Below are 27,737 nucleotides of genomic sequence, written 5' to 3'. Positions count from 1 at the left end.
CATAGGAAGGAGCCCCGTTTCGTTGACTACCTCACCCCTCATTGAGAGCACTGCCTGACTTGGTACTTTGATGAATGAATAAACAGCAGGGTAGAAAGCTGTGACTGTCACCCCAAGGTGCTGGAACCCTCTAGATCTGCAGAGGAATGGACTGCAAATGCAGTATTCCATAAAGAGTGGGGTAGAGCTAGCTGGGCATGGTGAGCTAGGGAGGTGCCTGGGGAAGGGGAAGCCTCGTGCAGTCACTAGTACCTTGTGATGAGGGCCTATGCTAATATGGTAGCAACAGAAGGAAGATGAATTGCTTGGGCCAGTAGCATTGAAGAGCCATGACATGTATATACACAGATGTATGTGTGTGTGCAGATATGTGTTTGCATGTGTGTATGTGCATGTGGATGTATGTGCAGATGTGTGTACATGTTAGTGTGTATGCAGATATGTATTGCAGATGTGTGTATGTGTATACAGATATGTATGTGCCGATGTGTGTGTGTGTGTGTGTGTGCGCGCGCGCGCATGCGTGTGTGCACATGTGTACATGATATAACAGCATCCTGAGTTCTGCCTGTCTCAGGATGCTGCTTCTCCTGGTAAGAGACTATAGGCAAGTTTCTTAACCTCAGTGAGTCTCATATTCTTCATTTACAAAATAGACAAAATAACAGAATTGGCTTGAAGATGAGTTGATCTGTGAAAGCCACTGAGTCTCCCTGCTGCCTAGCAAGTGCCCAGTAGTGTTACGTGCTATTTTTCTCCCTCTTACATAGCCGTTAATGTTTGGCTTGTTTCCAAGTGTCTGCTGTGACAATGTGATGAGCATCCCTGCACTTTTGTGGGGCCAGGGAATGGCTCCATAGGGAAACCCTCGCTGCTCAAGCATGAGTTCCACCCACACCCTATGTGGAGCTGTGAGCATTCATCTGTGAGCCCAGCTCCTACAGCGAGGCAGGAGGCAGAGACAGAGACTCCCGGAAGCTACTGGGCCAGCTAGCTTGGAGTACCCAGCAATGAACAAAAATACCTTGTTTCAAACAAGCTAGAAACCAAGGAATAGCTCCCACACTGTGCTCTGACCTCTACACATGGACCATGACAGATCCATACCCCCCAACAGAGACATACATACATGTCATATATACACACATACATATTGTACACATAAGCATATGTGCATGTGTGCCTGTGTGTTAGTGTATGCATGCACAGTTTCATGTGCTCTGTATCCTTTAATGTAAATTCCTGAAGAGGAGGTTCTTAGGTCAAAGGATATGCATCTAAAATGTTATTTATTACCAAATTTCTCTAAAACTGGTATTCTGAGTTACTTCTTACCAGCAGTTTAGGGAGCACATTAGCCACTTCACCTCAGCCCTGGCTGCTAACACGTTTCTAAACAGTTGCCATGCTTGGTTATTGTGATTTGCTTCTCTTTAAATATGAGTAAAGCGAATGCATCTATAGAGATAGCATTTATCTTTCTTCACAAACAATGATAAATCCTGCTCCTATCCCTTGCCTATTTTGCTGCTAAATCATTTTTTCACCCCTTTTTTCTGGTTCTCAATGCCTTAAAAATAAGAAAACTGACAACCATTTTCAGAAACATTTTCAGACTACTGGGAAAAGTTGGCTGTGGCTGAATTAGTTACACATAGTTACTAGGAAAGTCAAGTATGACTGAGTTAGTTACACATAGTTACTGGGGAAGTCTGGTATGGCTGAATTAGTTACACATAGTTACTGGGAAAGTCTGGTGTGGCTGAATTAGTTACACATAGTTACTGGGAAAGTCAGGTGTGGCTGAGTTAGTTACACATTATTCTGTAAACAGCTTAAAGCTTCCACGTGCTTTTCTGTCTCGTGTCTGGAGCATTCCCACCAACCCTCTCTCTGGATCAAGGTCTGTGGCTCTGTTGCTTTAATGCCCCCCTTCCTCTGCTCCCTCCATTGGGTCAGTTTGTCTGCCAGACTCAGTGGCCCCACTGTAGAAGTTTCCAGGGTAAACTGAGTTACTGCTGTAAATAATGGCTTGGTGAGCTCTGTTGAGTGCCAGGCCCTATGCTAAATGCCCCAAATACATTCAGTCACAATCTTTGCAGGGATCCAGTAAGCTAAGTGCTTGTATCCCTGTTCTACAAGTGAAGAAATCTGAAGCTCCGAGAAGCTAAGTGCTCAGTACCCAGCTGGTAAGAGGCCAGGCAGATGTTCCAAGTCTGACCTCCTGACTCCACACTTCTCCAGCACTAGAGCAGAGTGATGCCCTCCACTCCAGCCTTAGAGGCCAATTCAGTGGGGATGCTCATTTGGGGCTCTGTGGGAGGGATGCTGCCTCTGTCTGCAGCAGAGCTGCCTCTGCTCCAAAGCTGGCTGGCTCTGAAGGAGTTCCCGCTGCAACTACAGGGATGGGTGGAAGGCTTCCTCCATGCACCGCCTCTCTCCGGCCACAGGAGGCTTCCTGACTGTGAACAGCACTTGGTGTCAGAGAGAGGCCACCGGCCTTAACAGGCCACATCTATTTTCATTTACCTTCTGAAAGAAGATTAAGGATAAAATTCAATTTTGCCTAATGTCTCCCCCCGAATGGCTAATTTATATGCTAATTAGCGAGATAGGGATCGATGAAACTAGTAATCAATATGATATCCCAGGCACCAGTAATGAAACTCATTTGGGGACGCACTGCTAGTGGAAATGAAGCAATTACACAGAATAAATGGGCAGCTCGGGGAGCAGGGGCTCCATACTGCACTTGACTGTGTTAGTTCCTCTCTTATGCCTTCCCTGACTCTTCGGCCCCAAGAGAATCACTATCCATTCAGGCCCTTCATGGCACCATGTATGGGCTTCTTCTTCTCTAATAGCAGACCCTGCGCTGTCCCTGTGGCTCAGGGGGAGGAGGGGGACAGATAGCTGCAGAAAATGACAGTGTCTGAGAAGATAAGAGGCAGGGGAATGGAGCTAGCCATACAGCTAGGGATGACAGACCCGCTGAGTCTGGCCTAAGGTTTTTTTATTGAGAGAGAAGTGTGTTAAAGACATTATTCATGCTTCAAAAATTTGTCTCAACTTCAAATCTGTCACCTCATGAGGCCACATGTTTAATGGTATGTCCTGCAGAAATCCAGAGTAAAGTGGGCCATAGTTTCTACTTGACACAGCCTGACTCTGGGAAGTCTTATTTGAGCCTGAATGTTGGCTGCAGTGTTCTGCGGAGGTCATGGGGGCCGAGGGGTGACTGCTATCACCTCTGGAGATAGACAAACTTAATGTTACTCAGTTCACACTCATCAACTAAGACTGCTCCCAAAAAAATGTCCTTTATCCTCTGTCTATTCACTGGAATTACCTTAGAGATTTCCCTATGAAAATGTTTAGATGTATCAAAAAGTCTCAAGGCTTATACAATGAATATTAAATGTGTTATTAGACGTAACCAATCTAAATTCTATAACATTTTACCAGCTTAGCATCATTACATAACTATCAAGTTATCCATCCTTCTATCCATTCATCGATATCCCTTTTAAGAGCATATGTCAGCCAGACAGTGATGGCGCACACCTTTGATCCCAGCACTCAGGAAGCAGAGGCAGGTGAGCTTGGCCAACACAGTGAGTTCCAGGACAGCAAGGGCTATACAGAGAAAACCTGTGTCAGAGAGAGGGGGGGTAGAGGGAGAGGGAAAGGAAGAGGGAGAGGGAGAGGGGGAGAGAGAGAGACAGAGAGACAAAGAGAGAGAGACAGAGAGAGACAGAGAGACAGAGAGAGAGAGAGATTCTCTTATTTCAACTAAGTTTCAGAAGTTTGGCGCTTCGTCCTTGAACAGTTCAGCAGGGTTCAGTTTTGTGGGTTCTTCTCTTTTGAAGTAAAACTTACATATGAAGAAATAATCCAGCTTGAAGAGCTTCTTTCTCTAACCCTGACCGGCGCCTTCACTGAGTGACAGAAAGCCAGCCAGTTCTGTCCCAGAGGCCCCCGGCACCTCACAGTGTTTGTAGGAGTCAACACTGTCTGTTTTTTTTTCACCCTAAAAACTCATAAATGGAACATCTCTTCTTCATGTTGGTACATTCAAGATCCTCTCAGAACTAAAGTTTCCTGGGGTCACCCTAGTTGCTATAGAACAATTATAGTTAACCTTTCTGGGGAATTGTTTTTTGTGCCCAGTGATCCTTATAAAACCCTTAACATGTGTGTGTTCTTTCATTTGCAGTCATTTTAGATAATTACTTTACTGTCTCTGTGTGTGCTCCTGCATGGGAGTCATCAGTGTGTGGTTACCAAGGAGGACAGAAGATGTGGGATCACCTAGAGTTAGAATTATGGTTGGTTATGTGCCGCTTATCTGGGAACTGAACTTGGGTCCTCTGGAAGAGCAGTACATGCTCTTAACCTCTGAGCCATCTCTCCATCCCCCATTCTAAGATTCTTGATCTTTTCCATGTTTGTAGATCAATGGTTTGCTCACTGATGGGTAGTAGTCCTTTGCATAAGTATACTACAAGATTGTAGTTGCAGTCGATAAAGCTACTATGAACATAATTGTCTAAGACTTCTTTTGAAAATCTTTCTCATTTGCTTGAGTAAATTTTTAGGATGGAATTTCTGGCTTGTGGGATTATTCTGAATGTTTAATTTTTGTAGGAAATTGAGAATTTCATGGAGAGTAGAACAATGATTATGAAGGCTTAACCAGTACAGGTAAGTACAGGTAGAAGGAAAGACCAAGTTCTGCGCCCCATAGCGTGGGCAGGGTGACCATAGTTAACAGTGCCTTACTCTATGTTCCAAAATACCTCAGTTCTGAAATATAAGAAACAGTACGTATTTGAGGTGACAGTTCTACTAATCACCTTGACTTGACGTGTATCAGAACTTACACTATACCACATAAATATGTGGTGCAATTACATGTTTGCTACAAACTTTTAAAAATTGGAAGAAATTGTCAATCTGCTTCCCAAAGCATGTTGTGCTATTCCAAAGAAGCTTTTTAAGAATTAATGCCCCTCAAGGCTGGAAAGATGGCTCAGTGGGCCAAGTGCCTGCACCCACATAAAACCCCTGCCATGGTATCCAGAAGCCAGTGTTGGGAGGTCAGGTGTCAGAGAGAGTCCATTCACTAGCCACTCACAAGTGGGCGAGTTCTGAGTTCAGTGAGAATCCCTGCCTGAGAAAACACAGGGCAAGGTACAATGGAGGAAGGCATCAACTCAACCACGGGCCTCCACACGCATGCCACACACAAGTATGGACACCCACGTATACATATGCCACATAAACATGCACACACCACACACATGGGGGCATTGCTGCCCCCCCCAAAATTTATTTTTTAAAAGGCTCATCTTGTTTTTATTTTGTTTATTTGTGTTTTACCTGCATGTATAGAAGTGCACTACTTAAGTGCCTGGTGCTGCCAGAAGAGGGCGCCAGATTCCCTGGAATTAGAGTTAAAGATGATTGTGAGTTGCCATGGCGGTGCTGGGAATCAAACCCAGGTCCTCTGCAAGAGCAGCCGGTGCCCTTAGCTGCTGAGCCATGAATGAATTAATGAATGAACTGGTGGAGGGGTGTCCAGATCCAGGCGTTTCTGCTGTGTTCACCTGCAGGTTCCAGTGTACAGTAGTGCTGAGTCACTGAGGTTTAGCATCTGAAAAGACCTTCATGTCAGCACAGTTTTTTAATGATTTCTTTTTCACTTTGAAAACCAGCCTTCTGTGGCTGTTTCTTCTCTCTCTCTCTCTCTCTCTCTCTCTCTCTCTCTCTCTCTCTCTCTCTCTCTTATAAGATCTTGGGAGTAGTCTAGAATTACTGGGGATCACAGCGTAGACTTTACATCAAAACATCTCCCTGTTAGTGCCCCAATTTGACACTCATCCTGTGTCACTTGGGCCAAGTTATTCCTTACTACTGTAGGTTTCAGGTTATGAGGGTAAAAATACCTGACTCAGAATTTTCTGGAATAGAGGACTAGGGTAAGAAAAGAGTTTTCCGCAAGCAAACAAAGGTGGGATCTTTGGTTCCAAAATCTGACTGTGGATGGTGAGACTACTATGGCCATGCAGACATTGGGGATCTGTCACCAGCTTTTTGGAGTACAGAAGTCTTTTGGCTTAAGAATGTGTGGACATACATCCCTCCACAGACAACCCCCAGCAGGAGAGTGCTCTGCCTGCTGGGAAGCAAGCAAGGGCTCTGGGTCCTGTGCTCTGGACTGGATTGTCAGCTTTGAGAACTAGTGTGGGGATGATTGCCACTCAGCCACTCTCCCGAGTTTTTGCTCCCATGATTGTCTCTGTGGAACTACGTTTTCTGTACCAGGCAGAAGGCTAAGTGTTGAGATCAGATGGCCTGCACTCTCACGCATGTGCCTAGCTCCAGTAAACCCCCCTTTGGGTTGGTTGTGTTCTGTAATGTGTCCCCTGAGAAGACAGACTAAGCAGCCTGTGTTACCCTGCAATTTCTCCAAACTATTTGCATGAAATACTGCAGACAAAAAGCAAGGCCCCTGATTGGCTGTTGCTAGGTAACAACATAATCATCAGGAAATTAGGCTGTCCTCCCCCCCCCCCAACCCAGAGTATGTGTGTGATTGCAGCGTTGTGCAGGAAGAGAGAGGGAGTGGAACAAAGAGAGATAAATGGGATGGTCCTGAAGGCGGGGACATCACAGCCACAAACCTGCACCCCACGGTAGGACAATCTGTTTTGGGTTGGGCTCTCTATGCAATCAAGTCAATATTGGTCCATTTTCCTTTTTTCTCTCTCTCTTTCTTTCTCTCAATTTAAAAAAAAATTCTGTAAGAACAGCAAAGCTGGCAGGACCCTACAGACAGGACAGACAGAAGCTGTGGAAGCAACTTTGACATTTGAAGTGATTTATAGACGCAGAAGGTGGTTCCTCATGTGCAGATGCCTGAGGGTGAACAAGGGTCTGTGTCTGGAGAATGTGTCTAGAAAGGAAGGATGCGTTCTCGTGTCTGCGAAGAACATAACATGGGAAAGTGAATGTTGCTGAGAAGAGGGTGCTGTGGAGTGCGGAGGAGAGACGTTCAAGCTGAAGTTTGGAACTGTCTAACTCCACCAGCATCCTGCTCAGCCAGGCAGTCCTCAGCATGTCCCTCTGCCGATTAGACTTTGCAGGTGCGTGAGAGGTGTGTGTGTGTGTGTGTGTGTGTGTGTGTGTGTGTGTGTGTGCACGTGTGTATGTACACACACAACTTAAGCACCTAGTTCATTTTCAAGATTGTGTTCAAGCATAACAGTGGGTAGAACCTGGCAGGGGTACAGCCATTCCTGGGTGCCTCCAAGGTCTGATGTTAACACGGAGTGCCTTCCTTTCTCTTCATGGTAGCCCAGGCGGCTTCCCTATAGCCCTTGTCTTGTCCTCCTATCCAGTTCCCCAGCAATGACCCTGCCTTCCCCTAGACCTTCCAAATCCATGCTGTGTACCTCGTTGGCTTGTTACCACCCTAGGCGAGCTAATTGCCTTTTGCCATTCATTGTCTACCAAACTGACGACTTCTTGTGTGTGTGGATGCCCACAGTGTGCTCTAAGATGCTGCTGTACACTCACTCTGGCTCGTCCCTTTCTCTCCCCACCTCCTCTCTGAGCACCATCACATCTGGGTTTTGTTTGTTTGTTTGTTTGTTTAAAGAACCCTTCTAATGTAATGCTAACCTAGAAGCACTGCCATTCATTCTCTGATTAAAAGATACAATCCTACGCATGTTGCATAGGGGCTGTTTTGTAGGTGTGGTTTAAAAATATGCAAATATTTGAGAAACCTGACAGGATGAGTGCCAACATCCCAGACGCTGAAGGGAAGATCCTCCCAGACACGCCCCCCCACAAAGCCTTGCCCAGGGAGACTCAGAGCCTTCCTGAGAGGAATCAGCCTTCCTTAGCAGCAGGATTCAACCCCCTGTCTGGTGCCCTGCAAAGCCTCTTGTCCCAAATGATGACTCCCCTTATCTCTCAGGTCTGTTCTTCATCCCAGCTTGCTCAGAAAGTCACCATCTTGGCCCCTGGATGGCCACATCTGAACTCTGGGAGTAGGACTGGGCAGTGGTTTAATTCTCCCAGTGATGCTGGGAAACCCACTGTGGACCAGAAAGTTTGTGTTTTCATTTAGTTCCTGAATGACAGTGATCATCCGGCAGATTTCTGCTCTGAGACTGGCCAGGTGATGTGTAACAGCGTGATCTCCACCTGGAGCCATCCATCCTGGCTCCCATGTCCCTGAAAAACCTTCCTGAAACAAAACTTGAGCCGATTGAACTAAAAGTTATCTTGTACACCTTGTGGAGAGCCTTCGGGCTGAATAACGGAACTTAAGCTTTTAAATGGAAGACAGGCTGAAAGAAAGTATATGGTAGAGACTGCATGTGGCCTGCAAAGCTTGACTTCCCTTTGTAGGGAAAAAAAAGCCTCAAGTTTTCTAACCCCTGTTAAATGTATGGATTTATCTTGGTTAATGTCTTACATGTTAACCTCCTCAAGAGCAGAGCCAATCACTTTTGTTTTCCATCCAGTACCAAGTGCATAATGAGTGTTTAATAAATCCGGGAAAGGCGGATGAGTTAGTGCGTGAGTTGTTTGGAGATTGGTGAACAAATCAGCTCTCCTGCTGGGCTGCTTCTTGGCTGCCCATCCATTTGGCAGAAGTGATGATCGCCTCCCTGTAAGCAAAAATGGTGAGCGTCAGGGAGTTTGTACTAAGAACTTTCGGTTCTATGGATTAAGTAAAACCAGCTAGGGCTTGCCCCGCACCTTGAAAACCAAACAAACAGGATTAACCTTTAAACCACTTGTATATGGCAGAACTAGAAACAGCAGAAGCTTACAGCTTGTCCAGGTGGACTTCTAGTGTCGGTATCTTCCAGGAGGCACATGACTCCAGTGTTGGGGAAGCTCCTCAGGACGCTGCCCTGTGAACCACACCTCCCTGGACTGCCAGGCTCTGCTCAGACAGCTCCATGGGGGGAAGCTGCCCTTTCTGCTTCCTAACCGCTTCCTTTTCATCCTGGAGACCTCAGTCAAATGGCTGCTTAAGATTTATAACTATGAAAAAGGAAGTAGGGTAGAGTTGACTTGACAGGAAGGGGTGAGATATTGATTCTACCAACTTGGATCCATTTCCCTGCAGAGAGCAGAGAGTGCTTCAGAGTACAGGAAGCTGGAGATGGCCTGGTGATCTGGGGAAAGCCAACAGATGTGCTAAGAGAAGAAAGGCTGGTGGTCACAGTAGCTTACTGGACATGTAGGAATGCTATTTGCAATTAAAGGCCATTATCTGGGACAAATGAGGATGAACAGTCCCAAGAGATATACCTAAGAATTTTGAAATATTAACTTATTTTCTTAATTTTCAAATATTTGCTGTTTTAAAAATGTACATGTATGTTTGTATGTGTGTGTTGTTGTTTACATATATGTTTTGTGCCATGTGTGTGCCTGGTCCCTACAGAGGCCAGAAGAGGGTGTCAAATCCTCTGGAACTGGAGTTAGAATGGCTGTGAACTGACATGTGGGTGCTGGGAACAGAACCCAGGTCCTCTGGAAGAACAGGCAGCGCTCTTAATCACTGAGTCATCTTCCCAGCCCCCTGTTTTTTTTTTATTTTTGAGGCAGGATCTTATGTACCACAGGTTGGCAATGAAACTCTCTGTAGCCAAGACAGTTTATGTGGTTCTGGGGTCGAACCCAGGGCTTTCTGCTTGTCAGGTAAGCACCGTACCAGCTGAGCCACAGTCTCTGTGCCTGGAATTGCTTTGTGATTCCAGAGCTTGGTCAACTGGCATGAGACGTTGTTAGGGCAAAGAAGAGCAGGAGAAAGCCAGCCCCTCCAGCTGTCTGAGTCCTCTGACGAGTGGGCTAGCCAAAGTCGGAAGCGGCTGGAAGAAAAAAAGTGGAGGAAGGAAGCCCAAATTTCATTTTCCACCTGTTTGTAGTGTAATGGGCTGTAGTCTTTGTACGGTCACCTCGAGAGGTGATAACCCAGCCACTGCGTGAGAAATAACCATGAGAAGAACGCTTACTGAGCAGTCTCTAGACAGCAGAAGGACAGCGGGCTCAAAGTGTGGAGTTAGAAACAGAGACTAGCTTCCAATCTCTCACTTTTCTCTTTTCTCAGCCCACATATGTTCAAGAAATCATCGTGACACTGTGTACAAGCATATGTACGTGTGTGTGTGCACACACAGTCTTACATGCTTTCAGTTTTCCCTAGGACAGAGGGGACTGGAGGGGGGGAGGGTGTTTGCTCATTTATTCTCTCTTTCTCTCTGTCTTTGTCTCTCTTTTTTTTTCTCCTTTATAAGAAAATACCTAAAGCCAGGCTGTGATGGCCTATGTCTTTAATCCCAGCACTTGGGAGGCAGAGACAGGTGGATCTCTGTGAGTTCCAGGGCAGCAAAGAGTGCTACACAGAGAAACGCTGTCTTGAAAAATCAGAGAGAGAGGGAGGGAGGAGAGGAGAGGAGAGGAGAGGAGAGGAGAGGAGAGGAGAGGAGAGGAGAGGAGAGGAGAGAAAGCACCTAGACTTTGAGGATGGACCTTTGGGAGTTTGGCGGGAATGTGATGACCAAGTCAGCCCTCAGAGTGTCCAGTCGCTCCTGAGGACTAGATGCCTTGTCTGAGTCCTCTCTCCCTCACTCGCATTCAGGCTCTGCTGCACAGATCTGCAAGTGAGCCCCCTGTTGGGGCTGTTCTGGAATGTGCTGTTTTGTAGCTAGGTGGTCTTCAGCTGTGTCATTCTCTGTCTCTAACCACTGCTCCACTGTGCCTGTCATGCACTGCACCTGGGGCTCACTCTGTGTTTGGCTTGCCCTTTCTTCTGATTTTCCTAGTAATTCTTAGTAGTCCAAGTTATTAGCATCATTTTACAGATAAAGAAACAGTCTGTAGAGAGAGGTTAGGTGACCGGTCCAGGGTGTCCCCACTGGGGCAGGGGCAGGGGCAGGAGTCCTACAGCCTCCTCTGACTAAGCAAGCCCTCCTCTTCTGTATATGGCATACTGCCTCTCTGACTCGATGCCCAGTGTGTGCAGATATTCGGGAAAGAAAGGCTGCCTCTGCCCCTCCTCTCCAAAGCACTGCTGGGCAGTCATTCATTTTATATTGCTTTTGAATTCAGTTACTGCAAGAGTCATGGGACCGATCATGTGACCGGCTTTACATGTTTATTTGAGGAGGCTCAGGAACAGAAAGTGCCACAGATACTCCACACTCCCCCATTGTTTCTCCACTTGTGGTTGGTGGGTGGGCATTGACAGGTTTGCCCGGGACTGACCTTGCTGGGATGATTCCTGAGACGGCTGCTGTTGGACAGAAGGCTGCAGGCGCCAAGTTCATAAGCACTGGCTGGCCTATCCTGGAGTAAGCACAGGAGCTCGGGAGTCTATATGTGAACTTGGTTCAAACCCAACACCTGCCATTTGCTAGCTCTGTGGCCTCTGGGAAAAGTGAAGAAATGAGCCCTCCGCCGCGGGTGTCATGAGGACTAAATGGGATCATGCGTGTTAAAGTTCTGTCTCTAAGCGAGTGACAAGAGCTGTTCCCCTCACTGTGCCAGCCCGAGAACTCTGGCCTTGCAGCAGGAGAAATGCCTTGCCTGCTGCACCTCAGAGGTGCCCGTTTATTCCAGCAGTCTCTCTGTTCAGAGTGTCTATTTACAGCCCTGACCCATTCGTCTCCTCCAGCAGACTGAAAAGGAAACTCTAAGCTTTACTCCTATGGGATCAGAGGTAGCACCACAGTGGTCACAGGAGAGCAGGGTACTCCAGCATAGTCCCCGATGTCTGCTTTCCTAGAGTCAGCAAACTTGTCAGCCCCCAAGGGCTACAAATCATTATGTCACCCTACAGGCCACTTGAGACTGAGCCATGGTCCAGGGGCTGGATATGACAGGAAGAGAAAGGAAGGCTGCTCAAAGATGTCCACGCTAACGTTTGGGTCCTGGAACATTTGTTCTGAAAGCCTGGAAATGGGCTGCTCCCCACAACCCTTATCCCACTTATGCTTGTGGGAATGCAGCAGAGGCAGACTAGCCCACCTGGGCTGCCCTACACCAAGCCAGTTCAAGGCTAGATCATGCAAGTTCTAGAAATGATAGAGGTGGGGAGTATGTACATGTGCATACACACGAGCATGCATATGTGTACCCACATGTACATATGTGCATGTGTGTACACTGTACACGTTTGTACATACATCATAAGGACATTCAGTATGGAGAGATTCAGACCAGGGAGGCGGGGCATAGGGAGCGGCCTCACGGATGGTGGTGGGAAACGGGACAACAAGAGAGGCAGTGAGGCAGCGCCTAGGGCAGATCTCTGAGGGCAGCCAGCACTGTCCTCTTTGAAGAACTTCATGTGGATCGTCTACATACATCGCTGTTCCTTCTTCCTCTTGTAGAAGTCTGAGCGTGGCTTCTTATGGTGGCTCTAAGACCTCCTGTGCTCCAGAAACCCTGCGTGTATGGTCAGGACACAGGTCGCTGAACCCCAGTCTTTGAATTTCTGCTTCTCTGGGTCTGAAGTGGGGCCTGGGAGCTGACATTTTTGGAGAGCTTGCCCAAGACCACATTTTGAGAGCCCTGGGGGCGAAGCACACAGAGCCCTTGTGTTGACAAGACTGTGGTTTATAACTCTGCAGCTTTTCTGCAGGCTTTGTCTGGCCTTGTATGGTCACCAAGGTTAAAAGCGGGCAGTATACTTTAGTGCTCTCCAGGACTGCTACAGCCAACGAGGTGGCCTGAAATGGGAGAACTGTGTTCGCGCCTCTCTGAGGACTGGAAGTCCAAGATGGAGTGCTCACAAGCGGTGCTCCTCCGCTTCCTTCTGACCTCTCCCTGGTTTCCTGTGTGGCTTCCAGTAATGATCTCCAGTCTTTGCCTCTCCAGTCTTTGCCTCTTTTCACCACTCATGTTGACTAAGGGCCTGAGAGAAACTGCCCCGCCTCAGACCAGTGAGACCAAAAGTGCCTGAGCCAAGACAAACTCACCCTTTCACCTCAGGCTCCAGTCTGGCCCAGCGGAGCCTTTGCCAAACGTGTCTACAAATTAGATCAAATATTGGTCTTTCTTCTCCATGTTCTTCAACAAATCAGCACCAGGTTGGAGTAAAAATGCTTGATAGAATCTGCCTTGTATAAGGAGGGTACTAAGAATCATCAGGCCTCACTGGGAAGACTGTTTAGATGAACGTCTGCTGTTGTTCTCCTATGAAATCATTGTTGAGTTGCTACAACAGTGGTCTGCTCCAGCTGAGCTTCCTTCACATCTGTCTCGTTGCCTTTCACTGACTTATTTTATTTTCGTTGATTACCTGCCCCCCCAAATGTGTGTATGTGCTCATGTGTGTATGCGTTTGGGTGCGTGTGTATGAGTATGCGCATGTATGTGGAGTCCAGGTGTCCATGTCAGGTTCTTCCTCAATTACTTTTCCACTTATTTTTTTAAGATAGGCTCTCTCACTGAACCTAGGCTTGCTGATTTGACTATACTAGCTGACTGGTAAGCCCAGGGATCCTGTCGTCTCTGTACCCCATCACCATTGCTGGGGTGCCCAGGGCACACTGATACATCCAGCTTTTTAGTCCTGGGGATTCACTTCTGGTCCTCATGCTCATCCATGAGCTATCCCCCAGTTCTCTTTACCTCAGTCTAAGAGGCGGGGCAGGGAGCCGGTCTGGGGATCAGGAGGGAGTTCTGAGCTTCGAGCTGTGCCCGGTGTCTCCATGACCTCACACCGCTGCCAGCGCTCTGCACAGGGTGAGGGTGCAGATGTTTGTGCTGCGGCTGGGAGGTGGGAGGAGGTTTTCTCTAGCTCCCTCCGTCGACATGCTGACAGCAGGAGCAACCATTATGGGCTCACTAGAGCTCTCTCTCACTTCCTGTCAAGCCCCGATTCCATTAGAAAGCCTCATGGACCCAGGGGCTCTCGGGTTGAAGAGCTCAGTTTTCAGTATCTTTACCCTCTGCTTCCCCGGGATGCTATCACAGCCATAATCCACAGCAAATGGACTTCCCTGACCCTGGGGACAAAGGCCTAGTGTTTCCTAGACTTGGCGGCTCCTGAAAGGACAGAACCATCAGCATTTCTCCAGCTGCCAGGTCTCGGGCCCTGTGGGCGGCCAAGACCTGTAATAAGATCGCTATCCAAGCCAGTTCCAGTCATCACATCATTCAAAGTGGTCCCTTGCGGTGGGTTGGGAGGGAGAACTGACTGAAACGGGAACCGCAGCCTTTGGAGCTCAGGCTCACACGGAACCACACAGTGAGTTGGAACTAGAGAAAAACAGATTTCTAGTTCTGGCTGTCAGCCATTAGTGAGACTGGCTGTGGTTCACAGTGGGAGTCTACAGGGGTGGGTGGCCTTGGGAAGAAATAAGGCAGTCATGGGGGGGTGAGAGTAGGAAGTGAAAGGAAATTGAGCAGGAGTGGATAAATGTTTAAAGAATGGATGCCGTGAAACTTACTGATTCCAGTTTCTCATGTGGCAGGCAGGCCTTAGCAAGAGGCCACAGACAGGCATGGCAGGAGCTCTGGCTGACACTCCAGGAAGCCTCCTGTCTCTCCCACCTGCCCAGAACTTTGAGGCAGGAAGGAGGTGTGAGTAAGGAGACAGGCCAACATTGCCACACAAACTAGAAGCAGAAGTTGGAAAGCTGCTGTGGTACTCCACACTTGATGAATTCTCTTCCAAATTCAAGATACAGATTGCATGAGGAGACCAACTCGCTTCTGGTTTCCTCAGGTTGAGCACCAGCCTTCTGGCTGAGTAGGACCCATTACTATGACTGACTGGGGATGCCTCCCAGGGTCCTGGAGGAGAATCCAGCCATGTCACCCTGAGTAAGTCACTCTATTCTCAGAAACTCGGCCTCAGTTTTTGCTTAGGAAAATTAAGCAAATTTGTGGTACTGTCTGAGTTTTTGAACTGGTTGATGGGTACATATGTATAATATCATGTATGTATTATGTACATATACAGATATAAAGAAATTGTTTTATGTAACTATCTGATGAACATTAATAATTGGGAGATTTAGTTTAGTCATCTCCAGTTACTTTGCTGTGGTGTGTTCTGACACGGACTGGTCCTGGTGTCACCGAAACAGTGGCCCAGTTCAGGCTCACCTGAAGTTGCAGGAAAATGCTCTGACACCACACCTGTTTTTAGAATGCCAGTTTTGCAATGACCTTGGATAAATTAGATATTCCCTCCCCATTTGTGTGTCTGTGTCCATATTTTGAGACAGCATCTTACCCTATAGTCCAAACTAACCTGAAACTCACCACTTAACACAGACTGACCTTAAATTCACAGCAACCCTCCTGCCTTAGCCTCCTGAGTAGAGGGATTCCAAGTGTGTGTTACCTCACCCAGCTTAAGTAACTTTCTTATTGACAAACTGGGATATTAATATCTACCACATATGATAGTCATGAGCACTCCTAAAGCATCTACTGTAGACTTTATCAGGCATCTCTATGGATAGTATAGATACCATCAATAGAAGGTGTGATTAAATCACAAATGGCTAATGTTTTAAACTAGTTGAGAGAATTCTGCAGACAAGGCAGAAACTAAACTAAGCTTTCAGTGAGCAAAAGGAACCTCGGGTATGCGTGGGCACATGAGGTATGCATGTGACATAAGGTAGGCCCCAAGCAAATGACTTCCTCGCAGTGGTTCATTATGAGTGTGAGAGGCAAGCAGCAGGTGTGTGAGCAGCCCTCCAACTGGATGGGTTAGGGTTAGGTAGAATATGAAGGGGAGCAGGAGAACCTAGAGGAAGCCACATTCCGTGATGTTCCCCGGGACTCATATTGTGCTGTTGGCTGAGTAGCTGGTTAATGAAGGCATTTTGGGGGACAGGAACAGCATAAGCAACCACAGCAGTGAGCCCAGAGCTGAAAAGTTGCCAGGTGTCCAAGACTTCTCAAGTCAGTCATAATAATACTAACCCCAGTGGGGTGGCAGCTTGGTGGGAAGGAAGGCGGGAAAGAGTTAGGACCAGACACAGGGGCTTGGCGCACACTAGGTAGCTTGAGAGCAATTCTGTGAGCCCCAGAAACACGGTGGTAATTCAACAAATGGCACAGGAACATCTGGATAGCCACATGTCCCTCCACGGAGTTGCCCCATGATTCACTGTTACTTACACTCTAGAATTAGAACATATTCACAGTGCCATTGTCAATGGTGGAAACAACCTGAGTGTCCATCAGCAGGTGAATGAAGCAGCAAAATGTGGCAGGCACACACACACACATGCACACACACACGCACACACACGTATGCATGCACACACGTACGTATGCACACACATGCACGCGCGCGCACACACGCACACGCGCACACACATGCGCACACACACGCGCGCGCACATGCACGCACACATGCACACACGCACACACACGCACACGCGCGCACACACACGCACACACACGCATGCACACACACGCACACACACACACACGAAAAGGACTGATAGTGTGTGGTTCCACTCATCTATGGTATTATAACAGGCAAATTCATAGAAGCAGATCTGAGGCCACCAGGGTCTACACAGCTGGACAGTGACGAATGAGCTATTGCTCAATGGTGACGGTGGCTACATGTTGTGACGCCAGCCAACCTTTGGAAGGCTGGGGTTCAAAGCAACCTGGCCTTCTCTTCCTGTTCTGTGTATGAGTCCTGTGCAGAGACCAAGGACAGAGTGCAGCCTGGGAAAATAGCTCTAGCTACTAAAAGCAGGAGCCAGGACAGAGGGAGCCAGAGAGGCAGACAGTGCTGCACCAGTGAGCACGCGCTGTCTAGGGAGAGAGCAAGTGTGTGAATGGGAGAAGTGTGTTTGATCCGACCGGTACCAGAGATCCCGAGAGGAGAGAGGAGGCTGAGCGGTAAAGGGTGCTGCCCCAGAGAACCAGAGGGAGGTCAGTCAGGGGTGAAAGGCACTGGAGAAAGCAGAGAGATCAAGATTGGTGGGGGTGGGGAGTGGGGGGTGCCATTAGTGGACTGCGAGCTGGGCAGGGTCCACCCATTGGGAAAAGCAGGGATGAGGGAGCATGCTTTATTCCAGAGAGCACAGAGGGAGGAGCAAGGCGAACAGAGAAGGTATGGGCACTGACTAGCAATGGAAGGAGACAGCTGGGTCCCCTGGTGGCTCAGGGAAGTGTCATCTTGCTTGGGAGCCATGCTGCTCTCACTGGCAGCACTTCCACAGAGGGATGCTGCTAACATTTGTCTACAAGACCTGTGTGCACATTCCACAGTACCTGTGCAACCAAAAGCAAAGACTGGACGCTAAACTCAGTCACCCAGGACATGGACAGCCTCTCCTTCCCAGTGACTGTTTCCCATTTGACTTCTTCCAAATGCTTCAGCTGAGATGTCTCAGGAGTGTGAGCTGAACCCCAGTTTTAGTCAACGCTTAGGGAAAAGGAGGTGAGGACCCTGCTGGGCAGCCCCCCCCCCCGTGTTTGCAGAGAGCTGTCATTTACAGGCTTGCCTGAGATCACAGAAGTGGCCTGGGGCCATGAGGGAGGTGAGATGGCCTAGCGGGTGATGATGCCAGGACCCACATAAAAGCCTGCCCGTAACTTGACGCATTGTACAAGTGGGGGACGGAATTCCTGGAGCAATCTGGCTAGCCAAACTAGCCACAACAGTGAGAGTCCTCACCTCAACATGTGAGGTGAAGAGAAAGGAAGAGGGCACCCAACACCGCCCTCAGGCCTCCACATGCTGGAACACAAACACACACTTAGGCCCTCCACACAGATGCATCCACAAATGAATTAATTTTTTTAAGTTACACTTCATAGCTAGTTTGTAAGTGTCTTCAAGGCAAGGGACAGTGCTCTGTACTGTTTTCCATCAGCCTGGACGCCTGTTCCTGAAACACAGATAAAGTAGATCTCAACAGAGTCAGGCACAGGAACTGCTTGCTTGCTGACTTAGCTGTACTATTTATTGGCCCTTGCATCTCCCTCTTCATCATCTGTAAGCATTCTTAATGAGTGAGTGGTCATCATGAAACCTGGCTCCAGTGCAGGGCAGGGCAGAGGAATTCATGGGCAAGCAGCCCTCAGCAGTAAAAACAGACAAGTGTAACACAAATAATAAAAACCTAGAAATAGACATTGGGATTCAAGCTGAAAATTAGAAAAGCAAAGTGACCAACCAGTAAAAAGCTCTTACCTCTCCCAAGGCTGGGGCGATCATGTCCTCAACATGGCTGGAGATGAACTGCCTGAGACTGAATGCCAGGCCTGAGACCCTGCTGCTGTCCTGTACATCTCTCTAGTGCCGGGATTAAAGGTGTGGGCTCTGCTTCTCTTTCAGACTGATTCACTCTCGTGTAGCCCTGGGTGGCCTTGAACTCACCGACATCCATCTGCCTCTGTCTCCTGAGTCCTGGGATTAAAGGTGTATGCCTGATGTCTATGGCTGTGGCTAGCTTTGCATTCTAATCTCCAGACAAGTTTTACTAGATCATAAACAATATATCACCACAGACAAGCCTCAGGAAGAATCTGCTTAGTAACCCGGGTCACAGGCACAGTTTTCAGAGAGGTACTTGACGTTGGAAGACAGAACATCCACTTGCCATCTGAGAGTGGCTCTGCTTCCCAGCCCCCAACATTCCTGCCTTTTGACCTTCACATTTACCAAGGGAGGAGGGGTATGCATGCATCTGTGTCTCTCGCTGCACCCAGAGCTCAGATTTGTCTAGTCTTGCTATCCAGCTTGCTTTAGGGATCTCCTGCCTCATCCTTCCAAGCTTCAGGATTGCAGTCAGGTCATTACATCCATCTGGCATTTATGTGGGTGTTAGATCCAAACTCTGGTCCTCATGCTTGTCAGGCAAGCACTTTCCACTGAGCCATTTCTCCAGCTGCCTCCCCAGATAAGGGTTTGGTTTTTTTGTGTGTGTTTGTTTTTTTGTTTGTTTTGTTTTTTACCCATGATGAAACCACAAGAAGGTGGCACGAGGAATGTCAATCTCAGATTGAGAAAAGACATTAACATCTGTTTCTATTCTTTACACAAATCAGTGTTTTCATTAACATGAAAAATCCTATTTTCTTTAAGTAATTCGGTACCATCTACAAGAAAATGGTTAAATGTCTGTGGTAGGTGACACGTAAACAAGGTGTGTGTGTGTGTGTGTGTGTGTGTGTGTGTGTGTGTGTGTGTGTGTGTGTGTGTGTACAGAAAGGAAAGAATGGAAGGAAAGGAATCTGGAAGAGCATGAAAAATTAAAAGGGGAATTCGAACTCATATCCAATGTGCCTTTGCCACCATGCCTTACTTTTTCCCCAAGCTCTCTCCATCCAAGCACTGGGCCTGGGCCTGTGAGGGTGTGGAGTGTTGGGCATCTGGACCACCAACTGTCCTCTGGTGGAGTTTCTAATACTCCCTCTTGGCTAGGACAACAAATTCCTAAGGACTCCACCACTTCTATCTGGGGAGAAGCATGATCTATTGGAGGCAGACAGTGGGAACCAGAAGGGGGACAGTATTAACCACCTCAGCAGCAGCTGGCGGGGACACGCAGTAGGTGATAGACAGCCCGCTGGGCACTTTGCGTGGCGTTTTACTTTGTGCTTCAGGGATCAACATTAACATTTGACGGGTTAAGAAACAGGCAGACAAATGTGCTGGGTCTGATCCCCGACTAGAAACTGACCAAACCAAGATTCGTACCCTAGTCCTTCACATCTTCCAAAGCAGGAGATGTTAGTTAGATGCTCAAGGTTGCATATGCCCCACCCTGAGTCCCAGGGCATTCTGGGAGGACTAAGAGCAGAAATTGCAAACACTCTGAGCTCTTTGGCCTTTGAAAGCAAAACAAAGTAACCACTCCTGTCATTTCCTCACCTCTTGATTTATCCCCTCCCTCGCTCTGTTCTCTAGAGTTCTAATTCCACTGCTTTCACCGCCTAAGCTGTGTATGTCTGGTATAAATTCTGTTCAGTTTATCCATCCCAAAGATGAGAAGGTTGGTGGAGTGTGGGGTGATTCCTACCAGGGTGAACATACCAGAAATCTCCTCCATTACTGATTTTATCTCTTCTGACAGAAGACACATTCCCTAGGCTTTAGTACAGATACACCCGATTTCAAAACCCCCTAAAGGACCCAACCTGGCTCTGTTCTTCTGGGGGCCAGTGTGACTCAAAGTCTTAGTTCAGAGCTGGGCATGGGGCTGCATGCCCATAATCCCAGCATTGAGACAGCGGAGACAGGAGAATTGCAAGTTTGAGGCCAGCAGGGGGCTTCCTAGAGAGATCCTGTCTCTAAAAGCCAAACCAAAATAAAACAAAAACCCGGAGTTCATAAGTGACCCATGGCAGCCTACTTGGAAAGCTGGTGTGTGCTGTCTAGTCTCACTTGCTAACCCTCAGGAGAGTAGTTCTCAGACGTCCTACCCAGATCTTTAAGTCCCTTAACAAACGCACGCAACCAACATACACCCTCCCATGTATTTTAAGTAAGCTCTAAATGTCTTCTATAGTCTACAAGTTAGGAGCTCTAAGTAGGTTGTACTGTTTTATTTGGGGACTAACAAGAAGAGGGTCCGTATGCTTCATTCAGACCATTTTTCCCCAAGCATTTTCCAGCCAAGGAGACTGAATTCACAAATTTGGAAGCGTGGGATATGGAGGGCCAAATGCCAGTGCCTGCGTAACAAATGTTCACTAGCTTCCATTCCTTTCCCTTCCTCCCTAGCATCCGCCCGTTCTTCTGCCACTTGAGCACCCTGACTGTGCCACCTCCTAGGCCATGGAGAACGAACTGCCAGTCCCCCACTCATCCAGCCGTGCCAGCGTCACCAGTAACACCAATGGGACCAGTAGTAGCAGTGGCTGTAACAGCAGCAGCAGTACTGGTGGTGGCAGTGGCCGCCCCACTGTGCCCCAGATTTCTGTGTACAGTGGTATTCCTGACCGGCAGACTGTGCAGGTAAAGTCCTAATTAGCCTGGGATTGTATCCCCTCATTGACAAGGCTGCCCAGAAGGAGTGCTGGCATGGTCTGTGGGCTAGCCAGGACAGCTCCAGAATGGGTAGAAGGGGGTGGGTCAGTGGATACCTCCCTGTGCATGATTAGAAGAGGGGAAGTGAGGTCAGACGGGTCCAACACAGGAAGTTGGGGGAGGGGGGGGGAGGGAGGGAGGGAGCGCTTAGACCAAAAAAGACCCATCTCCCCTGAGGGATGGTGAGGGTGCTGTTGTGAAGAACAGATTGTGAAAGCTGTAAGGGCAGACAAGTAAAGCAAAGTAACGTGGCGGGGGCCCCTCAGTCACAAGCAGGCTGGTCATCTGAGTGGCTGTTGCTACTTACAGAACAAGCGTAAGGGGGCTGCAACACGATGGCTCAGGAGTAAAGTGCCTGCCATGCAAACACAAAGACCTGAGCTTGGACCCCCAGGACCCACTTTAAGAAACTGTAGCACCAGTGCATCCAAGGGAGACAGGTGGATCCTTGGAGCTCATTGGCCAGCCACCCAGCCTAAACAATGAAGGATCCTGTCTCAGAAAGGGAGAAAACAGTCGAGAGTGATCCAGGATGGCACCTGACATTGACCTCTAGTCTACACACACACACACACACACACACACACACACACACTACAAACACACTCACACAAACGTACACATTACACCCATACATATACATAAGCCCCCACACACAATACACAACACATACTCACACATACACAACACATGCACACATATATACACAACACACCCACACTCACATACACACACATACACAATATACATACTCACACATACACAATATACACATGCTCTTGCGCACACATACACATATTTAAGATTTTCAAAGACAGATGACCCCAGACAATTCTTAGTTTTTAAGGCTATATCATTTTTTCCCTGAAGTTTGCCAAATGCTATTGGTGAGACCCTCCAGGGAGCTAGACACAGCCCCAAAGTGGAGCTGTGATTGTGTGTGCCGCTTGTCATGGCATGTGCCCGGAGCTATGCTTACGTATCAATCTTTGTTGTTATTTTGAGACAGGGTCTCACTCTATTCTCTCTCTAGACTTGCCTGGAACTTACTGTTTGGCCCAGGCTGGCCTGGAATTCATGGTGATCCTCCTGCCTCAGCCTCTCAAAGCTGGGATTACAGGCACAAACCACCATGGCTGACCACATATGTCTTCTTCAGTTGTAAGAATGGCTGTTGTTAGGAACAGGTCCACACTTGATAAAACAAAGTCTCGGAGGAGACAATGACGTAACAACATAAAGGGGAAGAAAGACCCTAACTGCAGAGACCCAAAGCAGATAGCATTTGCCACTTGTTAGTATTCACAATGTCTGTTTGAGCTTCCTTGCAAATAGGGCAGATTGGAAAAACCACTGCTGAGAAATATTTACTTTAAGTAACTCTGCTATTGCAGTTTGGATATACTAGACAAGTGACCTTATACCGCATTGGTCTTAGGCCCAGAAGCGAGTGAGGGAGAAGCCACAGCAGAAAGTGGGAAGCCTGGGAATTCTGTTACAGACCAGGTCACACACTCTGGACTGTTCCCTCTGCTGGTTATCTCTGCTGCACACTTGATCAAGTTGCATTTCCTGTTCCCACCCTTGTCCCCACCCCAGCCTCTTCCCCTGCCCTTCACACTTGAGTCTTTAACCCTGCTTTTCTGCATCTGAGTCAAATGTGTCCACCTCCTGCCAGTCACCAGAACTGTGGCAAAAGGCTGTCGGGGTGTCTGCTCTGATGGGTCTCTGCATGCAGAGACACTGGGGTTCCTCCTGACTCCAGTTAAAGTCACCCTTGGTGAGGGGGAGCCACAGAGTCTCAGCCACTGCTGGGGGAAGCAGGCCTAGTGAGGGAGCAAGAACGAAATGAATCTGGGGACAATGGGTCGAAAGGATGGAGTCCATATATGCAGGGTCTTGGCACAGAGTGCGCTCAAGCAGAGAGGAATCAGGGAAATGTGTGCATCAGAGCACAGGGATCTGGGAGACACCAGCGTCCACGGAGGAGCTGTGTTCAGCCTGCTAGAACAGAACCCTCAAATCCAAGCCAGAAGTCCTGGAGCCACTTCAGAGAGATCCTTGACAGGAACTCTCTGCCAGTCACTGCTGGTAGGGGGCAACCCTGGGACCAGAGACTCAGGGAGCAAAGATAGGGCCGGTGCAGGGCATCGCATGGAAGAGATGGCCACGGAGGGAGGGAAATGTCTCTGAGTCTCTTTAGTCCTGGGGCTGAGCAAGGAACAAAAACGTTTACAGACTGCTGCTCGGGAGGCAACACCTACAACGATCAAGAAAAGGAGATGAGAGATAAGGGAGAGAAGAAACAGAGCCGTGTGTCCTCAGTGCTGTGGGCATGCTCCCAGAGACCATGAAAACCTTCCTGGGGACTGACAGGATTCTCTGGGAGGGCAAGGGCCGAGCCTGGGAGGCGGCTCCAGGTTGGCCTTCTAGGGATGAGTCACCTTTATACTAGTCAATTTTCTTGGCTCCCGATAGACTTTTTCTTCCCATCCTCTTTGGCTTCTGATCTTGAATATGAGGCTACAGAGTAAGGGAGGAATCTACCAAGCCTGGCATGGGAGGCTGTGTTTCCCTCGGAGTGGGCTGGGCTGGGCAGTGGGGTACTGGCACCTGAGGCAGAGCACCCCTGTCAGGCAGGAGCTTGAGATGGTGTCCAGCAGAAGAGACAGGCAGGTGTAAAACTCCGAGAATGGCTCTGTCCTGCCTGGGAGTGCTGCGGGGTCTTTCTCTGGGCAGCTGGGGTTGAGGAGGCATGACTGCAATGCAGAGAGGACACATCATGTGGCCAGTTGACACTCCTGTCCCCTGTCCCTTATTGTCAGGTTATCCAGCAGGCCCTGCACAGGCAGCCCAGCACGGCAGCACAGTACCTGCAGCAGATGTACGCTGCACAGCAGCAGCACCTCATGCTGCAGACAGCGGCCTTGCAGCAGCAACACCACCTCAGCAGCGCGCAGCTCCAGAGCCTGGCAGCGGTGCAGCAGGTGAGTGACAGGCTTGCCCGGGTCCCCAGACTCTTTGGAAATCTAGACTGTAATATGGAAGTGATACGAGAGGAAACAAGTCATGTCGCCTTGCCCCCCAGTTCCTCTCAGAGTCCCCACAAAGCCCCCAAGAAACAGGTACTGTGGTCATGTGTCCTTTAGCAGGTGAGAAACAGACACCAAGGCCTATGCTGGTGAGTGGACCATCGGGGTTCTCACCTGCTAACCCAGGAAGTGCTAGGTGAGCCGTTCAGTGACTTACCCAGCAAGCCTTCCTATCTGCTGATGCTCTCATTCTACCCCTTCTATTGAGGGAGACCCGTGTTCACTGAGGGACTCGTTCCTTCACCTGACACAGTGTTTTATGCACCTTCTGTGTGTGATATTAATGCCAGGCAAGTGTGCTGTGGACCCTGTGTCCTTGGTGCAAGAAAGCAAGCCCTTTATCTATGCTGCAAAGAGAGCAAGGGCATCAACACGGTCAGGGAAGCTCTCTCTGCCAGAGTAACGCTGAGGCTGACACTTCAGCCCTAGAAGCAGTTGGCCGGAGAAGAGAGACAGGTTGCGCATGCCAATGCGCAAAACTCTCGTGTGGTGCTGTGGACCTCAGGGGTGGAGTGGGCGGGGTGAATGGCCAGAGAGAGCTAGAGTTGGTTGCTGGGCAGTGGGGATGACTGACTGCCAGGGTGCCCGTGCTCTCAGAGGCTCCTCCGGGTAGATGTGGTTATTACTGATGGTTTGTGAGAGAAGAGGTCAGGACCACACTGAAGGCCTAGGTAGAAAGGGAAACAGGGGGGCTGGAGAGATGGCTCAGCGGTTAAGAGCACTGACTGCTCTTCCAGAGGTCCTGAGTTCCCAGAAACCACATGGTGGCTCACAGCCACCTTGAATGAAATCTGGTTCCCTCTGCTGGCATGTAGCCAGAAGATTGTATACATAATAAATAAATAAAACCTTAAAAAAAAAGAAAGGGAAACAGGGTTAGGACCTAGGGGCTGCTCTTCTGACCACTGTCCAGAGCTCTTCCTGGAAAATAAGGGCCCATGAATGACTAAGACACTAGTGACCAGAGTTTGTTTTTTTCCAGGCAAGCCTGGTGGCCAACAGACAAGGAAGTACTTCCGGCAGCAGTGTGTCCTCACAGACTCCCACCCAATCTCCTTCAGTGAGTAGGACATGGGAATGGCAGGCAGAGCCCATACCCATAGACTGGCTCCTGCCTAAGATGCGCCCTATCTCCTGGATTTAATTGAGGGGACTTCTCAGCCATGTAGGGTCACAGCTGTAATTTGTTGCTTTTGTCAGGGAAAAAAAGTCACGTGCTCTTTGTAACTCCGATATTAGCATCTTCCTAATGCCAAGGCTCTGTTGCTAACTCCGCTAGCACCATAGGGTCCTCCCTGAAGCTGTGCAACCAAGCCAGCCACGGGGCAGAGTTAGAGGAGCCACCCAGAGCCTAGGGCAGGAGTTGGTTCTAAAGGATGCTGCATAGGCCATAGAACAGAAGAGAGAGGGAGGCAAGACATAGAGGGGACACTGTGCGCCCCTGGCCTCCTGTTTCCTAATGTGTACACCCTTCTCATCAGCTCAATCTGGCAGCAGCCCCTGCAACAGCCCAGCTCATCAACCGGGCACAGAGTGTCAATTCAGCCACAGCCTCGGGCCTTACCCAGCAGGCTGTGCTCTTGGGCAACACATCCTCTCCTGCCTTGACTGCCAGCCAAGCACAGATGTACCTCAGAGCACAGATGGTGAGTATGCACAGCCTGGGTGTGGTCCCGGATGGCGGGGACACAGTCAGGAAAGGTAGCTGGGAAGTTAGAGGAGGGAGCAGAGAATGCTGGGAACCAGGAGCATGAGGAAGGGGATGGAAGAAGCCCAAAGGCAGAGTGGGAGACCATAGGGTCAGGAAAGGTCAGGTCCAAGATGGAGCCAGGGAACGTCACCCACGGTGTCTCCCTCCCCTCCCCTTCAGAACTATCTAGGTAGACAGTGCAGGATGTGTGCCCAGATGGTGCCTAGAACTCAGAGATGAGGAGGCAGATTCTAGCTGCTCCACAGAGGTGGGCTGGCTCCTGTGACAGTCCTCTAGCTTGGGGCCCCTCAGCTTGCCCCGTTCTAGTTAGGACAAGGTGAGCTTATTTGTGCAGAACACACCAGGGCTGGAATAGGCATGCCTGGAATTGTGCCTTAGTATCTGCCCCTAAGGGGTCCTTAGGTCTGACAACAGGAGACTGAGAAGCAACCACATAGCCGTGATGGGCTGTGATTGACAAGTGCTGGCTCATGCTCCCCAGGCCGAAGAGGGAGCTCTCTCCTTCACCCCTAGATACATCATTCTGAAGGCAGTGCACTTCCTCCCTGCCTCTTCTGTTATGGCGGAGCATCTCACTCAGAGCTCTTCCGGTCTCATTCCCTCACATTACTTTCTGGTTTTGAGCTTGTCCCTGCAGGCACTTTGCCCTTCCCAGGCAATGCCTCAGACAGCATTTGATGGACTTCCAAGTCTCCAGACAACTGGCAGCCACACTCCACTTTACTCAATGCCCCACGGGGGTCCTGATGCCCATCTGCTGTCCCCTAAGAGCAGAATAAACACAGCCGAAATGAGCTGAATGGAAGGCCCCATGCCCAGACACCAGCTTATCCGCAGCATTCAGAGATGGCCACACAGAGGTCCAGGTGCCAGCCAGTGATGGCTATCACCTGCACCCCTCCAGATGAGGTGCAGTCACCATAGCTCCAGGCCATCTCTTTCCTCTGATGCTTCTAGACTCCCCTCCCCACCCCTGCTGAGTCAAAGCTTGACTGGCAAGTAACCACTGTACATGTCTGATTTGAGAGAAGCTTGTTCTGATGTAGTCCTGCCTGGGGTCCGAGGTAGCTTAGACTTGGAAAGGGCCTGTAACAGCTGCCACCCACGTTTCCTACTCCCGGGATGTTGAAGAGACAGCAACTTGAAGGTGTCCTGGGAACATTCAGAGTCCCTCCAAATGAGGTCCTGGCTCCTGCACCCTACCCCCTCCCTGCCTGGCTTGGTCCATCACACCCAAGCCTTTTAAGATGTCCAGTTTCCCTGGGCATCCTGCCCTCTCGTGGCTTCGTGTCCTGCTTGCCTGGCTGTGTTCACTTCTGTTCCCTGGCTGAACTGCTCTACCCTGTGGCTGAACCCACACTGGGCAGGGTAAAAGGTGCCTCGCTTCCTGTGATTCCAGGCCCAGCCAGGTAACTTGGTGCAGGTAGCTAGGAGCCTAGGCCGCACTGTTCCTTTGTCCCCTCAGCTCATCTTCACGCCCACGGCCACCGTCGCTACTGTACAGCCTGAGCTCGGCACTGGCTCCCCCGCTCGGCCCCCTACCCCTGCCCAGGTGAGGATCCCGGGCTTGTGGGAGGGAGGGGAGGTGGGCAGCTCTTAGAGGGGTAGGAGGCGGGCTACAGGTAGCCTGGGTGTGCTGGCGGTGGTGGGAGTGGTCTAGGACGCAGATTAAAAAAACAAAACAAAACCGGACTCACTCTCTAGTTCCCATCCAACTGGTCTCGGCACCTCTTGACTTCGCCCTGGCCCCTCTGAATATAGTTAGACAGCAGAGGGCAGTGTGCTGAGGCGGTCCTCAGCCAGCTGAGGGGTGAGTATTGGGGGCAGGGACACACTGAGAGAAGGAACAGGATGGGTCCTGGCACCCTGCCTT

General features: G+C 49.3%; 1 protein-coding gene across 1 annotated transcript in view; it reads left to right on the top strand.

Annotated features, from left to right (window-relative positions):
• Window positions 1-27,737, top strand: part of Phc2 (polyhomeotic homolog 2) — a 102,742-nt gene that overhangs the window by 29,409 nt on the left and 45,596 nt on the right. The window contains 5 exon segments of the mRNA XM_021232689.2: window positions 20,756-20,989; window positions 23,887-24,048; window positions 25,136-25,213; window positions 25,635-25,799; window positions 27,330-27,416. Of these exon segments, the coding sequence (XP_021088348.1) occupies window positions 20,810-20,989; window positions 23,887-24,048; window positions 25,136-25,213; window positions 25,635-25,799; window positions 27,330-27,416 (672 nt within the window). The 5' untranslated portion in view covers window positions 20,756-20,809.

This window comes from Mesocricetus auratus, unplaced genomic scaffold, assembly GCF_017639785.1.
Source record: "Mesocricetus auratus isolate SY011 unplaced genomic scaffold, BCM_Maur_2.0 Super-Scaffold_100014, whole genome shotgun sequence".
Classification (NCBI taxonomy): Eukaryota; Metazoa; Chordata; class Mammalia; order Rodentia; family Cricetidae; genus Mesocricetus; species Mesocricetus auratus.
This window is presented reverse-complemented; position numbering and strand designations above follow the sequence as displayed.